Raw genomic sequence first — 6,521 nt, forward strand, 5'->3', positions numbered from 1 at the left:
TTGGAGATCCATCATACCGGTAGTCCTTGCGAGTTCAACAAATTTCTTTTGCTAATCCAGCTAATCTGTAAATCTTTGCAGATTATGTTAAAACCCATATTTGTCTTTTTGAACAAATTCGTGGAACCAAATTTTTTTTCTTTGTCCCCCCCATGTTTTCTAGTAAAACAAATCAGTGAAATTAGGTTTAAGGGATTTTATTCAACTCTCCCAGCTATGCTAATTAATACATTTTGGGGTACAAACTTGACTACTTTTTTGTCCTTGGTAGGTATCCGTGATTAGGGTTTCCACCTGGCCCCATAATTCCGGAACACTTTTGAACGGGACAGGGTTTTTAAGTTGCCCTTAAACTGAAAGCAATAAACACGTGAACTGAGGTCTAAACACTTGCTTAATTTATACTGCTTCTTAATTATCCAAATCTTTGTGATATTACAAAATTTTAAAAAAAGCATCTTGAATAAACGTGTGTAGGTTTATTCAAGATACTAATTTTACAAAATTAAAATATTTCAGTTATCAATATTTAAAAGTTGCTATTTGTATCCTGTTAATTAGTAATATATAGCCCTAATTTACACTGACTCTCCCAATTAAATAACAATTATCAGATGTTCACGCTGTCTGGTGTCAGGAATATTCAACAGTTAGTCAGTAATGATTTGAGCGGGAGAAGGCGATATACTATTAGAAACTATAAAGAAACTTTAAAATATATAGGGCAGCAGTGTGGAGTAGTGGTTAGGGCTCTGGACTCTTGACTCTTGATGGGTACACTGCTGCTGTACCCTTGAGCAAGGTACTTTACCTAGATTGCTCCAGTAAAAAAACCCAACTGTATAAATGGGTAATTGTATGTAAAAATAATGTGGTATCTTGTAACAATTGTAAGTCACCCTGGATAAGGGCGTCAGCTAAGAAATAAATAATAATAATAATATATATTTAAAACTATTAATAAAAAATAAAGCATGAAAAATATTTCTGTGCTTTGCAAAGGGCTTTATTTATTTATTTATTTATTGTAAAGGGCTGCGTTTAATTTGTAGTTGCTTTAGTATTTTACGCTTGCTTTATAAAACAACTCAACTGTAAAGCATTAACATTTGGAGTCAAATGGCAATAATTTGAAACGTTGAATAAATGGTGTGTCTCATAATTTTTTTTTTTTTTTTTTTTTTTTTTTAAGTGAATGAAGAGGTCTCTAAAGCCCTCGTACTGTATGCTTATTTTTTTCTATTTGGTCCATTTGCGCGGCTTTTTAGCGTGAAGGCGATTTACCCAGCCAGGTCATAGTGTTTTGGCCACGCACTGCCTATAGCGTGTGTGCTATGTCACATTCTCATGACAATAGAGAGAATTTTGAGTCTCTGAACTGCATGGAAACACTACCTATATTGGTGCTATTTGAAAAACTGCAAAGAAACGTAAAGAAAAGGGGGGTAAATAAATACATTTATTTTTTTTGCATGTCTGCTTAATGATGGTTGGAATCAAGGGTGCTCTGGTTATAATGCTTTCTATTTCCTAAATAGTTACCTTAGTGTGCCGAATAGCTCGGTACAATCCAGTTGTAACCCATTTGACGATGAAGCCGAAGAAGAAGCAGTAGTGGAGGAAGAAAAGAACAGCAGTCCTGTCAGTGAAAAAAAGGAGGAAATTAAAACCAAAAAGTTGGTGAAAGAACATTTTAATTGATTTAATTTAAGTCTTTTTCCCTTCTTCCATTTTCTTTTGAATGTTCCAGGTTGCTGTGTTTGCTAATGCATGGACACTGGATATGGACTACTTTCTTTATGCTGTTCTGAGCAATAACTTGTCTTTCTGATCCCGGGACTGTCTTTGACTGACAAACCTGCCTTGATTTTTTTTCAATACTTTTGTCTCCTGCTTATATACAGTCAAACCTGATAAAAAACGACTGTCTAAAAGTTGTCTTTCGAGACAGGTGGTCTTTTTCTACAGGTGATTTAACTTCGGAAATATGCATATAGAAATGTTATTCAGGTTTGATTGTATATGCAGCTTTAGTTCATGGTGGGTCCCTTGTCTTATCTGTGAGTGCAATCTAAGTGTCTGTCTGTTAAAACCTGTTTGCTATCTGAATGAGACTGTTGTAGTGTTTGTGGTAGCATTAACACATCTCTCAGTTCAAGATATTTATACTGACAATTATCCTGTTCTACTGGGTGAAATTATTTACCCATACATTGCAACTGTTCCTGTGGAGGTAGGTCTGGTTGGACTCAAACTCAAGTAAAGGGAATATTTTCATCATAGTGTGATTTATGTTGTGTTAGATCTGCAGCCCTGTGACTCCCGCAGTGCTTTGAAGAACAAAACTAGCGATTTGATAGTTTACTGAGTTTATTCAATGCCACGCAGTAAACATGGTCATGAATAAAACAATTTCTAATTCTACAATAAATTGTTTCGTAGCAACTGTGCCACACACACACAAGCACACTTTTCTTCTATTTTTAACAGTTGCTGGGGGAAATGGAATGGGATTCAACTTCATGTTTACAAAAAAAAATAAGTTTTAGCTTTTAAACTTTTTCAATTATTTATATTTCAATAAATGTCTCCACGTGTTTTGTTGGAGTACACACCACCATACTAAAACAAAATATCTTGCATTCATAAAAAATAAACAATTGCCAACATGTTTTAAGGGCTGTATACAGTACTTTCAATTGTCAAATTATGACATCAATTGTACTGTGTGTTGTTTGTTTCTCTGGGTTGTTATAAGATCGCAGTCACACTCATTTGCTGAATGACAGTTGGTAGAATGTGTTGCAGTTTTCTTTCTAAGGATCTCTTTTCTTTTCTTCAGTATTAGCAGCTGTGAAAAAAACAAAGACTCGTCTGACGAGGATTCTACCAACCCTTTCTCTACCGATACTAACGGCAACAGCAACCCCTTCGATGAGGAGCCGTCCCCAGGGATAGAGGTGTCAGTGCGGGCGCTGTACGACTATGAGGGACAGGAGCAGGATGAGCTCAGTTTCAAAGCAGGTAACTTTTGTTGGGGTGGGGGGGTTAGACCCCAGTTTATATTAGTTAACACCAGAAACAACACAGTTTTGCAGTTTGTTGTTATATGTATGTAAAATGATTACTCCTATTTAAAGCATTATATATTATATTTCAGATCATTATATATTTCAGTTGCAGTTGAAGCTTGCTCTCTTTTTTTTTTTTTTTTGGACAGTATCTGTAGTGTTTCTGTATGGGTAAGGCTATGGGTATTGTATCTGACAGATAAGACATTGAGCCACTTTCTATTTCTCTTCCTTAATTCTTTTAAGGTGATAGTCTAACCAAAATGGGAAGTGAGGATGAACAAGGCTGGTGCAAAGGACGGCTGAGCAGTGGCCAAGTTGGCTTGTACCCAGCGGACTACGTGGAAGAAATCCAGTAATAAAAGGATCAGTTGTAATAATAATATGCTGCATTAGTTAGTTCCTGTAAATCTTCCAGAGATTCGGATGAAAAAGTACATACTTGATGGTCATTTTCAACATGTGATCTTTGATAATATTTGAGAAGAGCTTGGACAGAAGTACTAATCAAAGCTAGGTATTGAAACAATGCTGATTTGAAAATATTGTTAAATTGTAATCCATCATCATCATCATCATCATAATAAAGATGCGTTGTTCATTAATGAACCTAGCCTGCAGTCCAAAAGTTGCAGGTCTGTATTGTGAAAACTGTCTGGAGTCTGATAGTTGAATTGATTTATATATTTTGTAGGCCTTGTACATATGATTTATATAGGTAGCATATTACCTCTACCTTACACTTTTTTAAAAATGTTTTTAAATCTAGCATGTTACAAAAGACATGCCTTTTAGCATTGTGGATGGTAATTTACTGCATAATTTTGGTTTCAAAATGATTAAGTAACCTTTTTAACTGTTACACCTGAACTAAGAATTTCTTGGAGTTTTTTTTATTGCTTTCATTTTTTAGCATTACAATATTATGCCTATTTTATGCTGCACATGAATGGGTGTATATGTACATTACAGAGGTTGGTTGTAAATGTTTGCAGTGCATGTTGACTTTGCAGCCTTATGCTTGCTGTGAAGTATGGAGAATAAGGTGACTTTTTATGACCGTGGTCATCTGTTACTTTAATTTGTGGTGGAAATATCAAGCACATAGCAGTTTTTTATTAATATTAACACTAGAAACCCCTTATCGATCTTGACTTTGTTATGATCACCTGGTTTGCAAATATTGCAACCCAATTTTTAAATTATATAGCAAACAAATGACAGCAAAAAATGTATTTCTCTTTTGTATAAATCACTTAGGAATTAATGAACAAATAAACTGGCAGAGGGAAGGTATCCTTGTTGAATTTTAGATATAAATTGAAGATTGTTCATTTATAATAGACCTCTGTCTATTCTGCAAGTGATTTATTGCATTACTTTCTTGATATTTAAAATAATGTTGTGATTTCAAATCAATTGTACAATGTATGATTATGGTAATGTCAAATAACCATTTCTCCGTCCTGTAACACAACTGTATGATAATCAATAATTCAGGCCACAAATACATATTTCTTTGGCTGGGAAAAAAACAATATGGCCTTCTGTTTTATTTGGGAGAAACAGCAAATGTAAATTATGAAACTAACAATAGAGTAGCTATTTAATTGTATGTATATACAGTATATAAAATCTGAAAAATAAATGTATTGGATGGTCTTTTGAAGATGATGTTTTAAATAATAATGTTTTAAAAAAAAAAATCCTTATCCAAAAGTGTTATGGAAATGATACTAGTATTCACTGATACTGCACACTTGCACTATACTCTTCTAAATTTGTTCTCATGTCACTACCAAGCTATGTACAGTACTCAAACTAGGTTAAGGAAGCACACCTCTGTGACCCAAGTATTTTTTAATGTATTTTATCATTCTTGCATGGTCGTTACATCTGGGATAAAATCACATATACAGCTTTGTAAGTTTAATAGCTACTTTACTGCATTTGAACACTTGTAATACTGTATGTTTGACTGCTGTGTCATCGGGGGAGTATTCCTATTAAATAAGCTGATTTCTATACAAGTGCTTGATTGTTGTTAGGATGATTGATTGTTTTGTAATGTAGGTAACTATTTAAATGTCGCCACCCTAATCACATTTTAATATTTTATACTGTTTGGAAGTTCTGGAATTTAAGAAAATATGAAAAGTAACCAACTCATTCGACAAGTAGTTTTTAAACAATGTCTTCATGCTTTTTGTCAATGCATGAATTAGGCCACATCCATACTGTGCATTTTAAACCAGTTTAAATTACTTAGTAAGGTTAGCATTATACAGTAGTATTTACCTGTATTGTAAACGTGTACACAAGGTAATACTTCTGAGGATATTTTGGCCAAGCAGAGTGCACGTTTCACCTGCTGTGTACCACAACATAAAGAGCAAAGACACCCTCATTTATGCCATCAACTATACCTTAGTGAGTTTACATTGCACTTTATTCTCAATTATACAACAACCAGACACTGCACTCCCATTGTTTTCTATGGTCAGCTGTTATGTTATTCTTCAATAACAGAATGGGAAATAATGGCACTAATTAATGACACCTGTTCTAAAACCACTGCTTAATGCTGAAAAGCTTGCTCGAGCCCTGCTTTCAAAAAGTTAACTCTTTCAGTGCACTGGAATGATTAATTTCATACAAAAAATAAATGACTTCAAAAAGTTGTAGTATAATAGTGATAATGGATCTCTGTCATTCATTTATTGACTCAGGAGTTCCGTTGTTACTTGTAACATGCCACAGCAAAGCCATTTCCCCTTGATTAAAACACGTTCCCTCATACTCAATCTACTCTTCTGGATGAGACTCCTACAGAGCAAGATAGACGTTTTCTATATTGTACACATCTTAAAGTTGTTTTTTATTGGGGTCTAGATCAAACGTCCTAGAAAAGGCCATCAATAAAGTAGAGCTAACCAATGTCTTGAGATGATATGTACACTCACAGCTTTAGAGGCTGGATGCTTTAGAGAGGGTTCAAACTGATGTTCTGCTTCCCCAGTGTGCTACCAGACTTGCATTGTCTCACTGTCAAGTCCCAAAACAGTAAGTGACACTGAGTACAAAGTCCAAGGAGAATATGCGAGAGCATAAAAAATGAAGAAATATTTGCACTTTTTTTCTATAGTTTTGTTTGGCTTTTATTTAGAGGATGCAGAGAATGGGAAGATTTTAATGTAGATTTCAGTTTCTCACCATAATCACATTTTTTCATGTTTTATACTGTATGCAAGTTCTGGGCAGATAAAACGGAATCATTGTATGAATGGAAATTATTTGTATACATAATAAAACATCTAATGTGGTTACTGTGAATCATCTATCCTGGTGTCTGCAATGACTGGATACGACAATGCAATACCAGGTGTGGTTGTCACCATGGTGATGGAAACAAGGCTTTGAAATGAATGTGAAGTTCACATGAGGTCCTTC

At 34.5% G+C, this 6,521-nt stretch overlaps 1 protein-coding gene across 4 annotated transcripts in view; it reads left to right on the forward strand.

Moving 5' to 3' along the window:
* The window catches only part of LOC117415920 (protein kinase C and casein kinase substrate in neurons protein 2-like), a 31,373-nt gene extending 26,272 nt beyond the window's left edge, over positions 1–5,101 (forward strand). For 2 of the 4 annotated variants that reach the window (XM_034026855.3, XM_034026856.3), the window contains 3 exons: positions 1,539–1,676; positions 2,843–3,024; positions 3,318–5,101. In XM_034026855.3, the coding sequence (XP_033882746.1) occupies positions 1,539–1,676; positions 2,843–3,024; positions 3,318–3,430 (433 nt within the window). In that variant the 3' untranslated portion in view covers positions 3,431–5,101. The remainder of the gene's footprint in view (positions 1–1,538; positions 1,677–2,842; positions 3,025–3,317) is intronic. The other 2 variants (XM_034026857.3, XM_034026858.3) reach the window with 1 other exon arrangement.
* The last annotated feature ends 1,420 nt before the right edge of the window (positions 5,102–6,521 follow it).

Source organism: Acipenser ruthenus, chromosome 7 (genome assembly GCF_902713425.1).
Source record: "Acipenser ruthenus chromosome 7, fAciRut3.2 maternal haplotype, whole genome shotgun sequence".
Lineage (NCBI taxonomy): Eukaryota > Metazoa > Chordata > Actinopteri > Acipenseriformes > Acipenseridae > Acipenser > Acipenser ruthenus.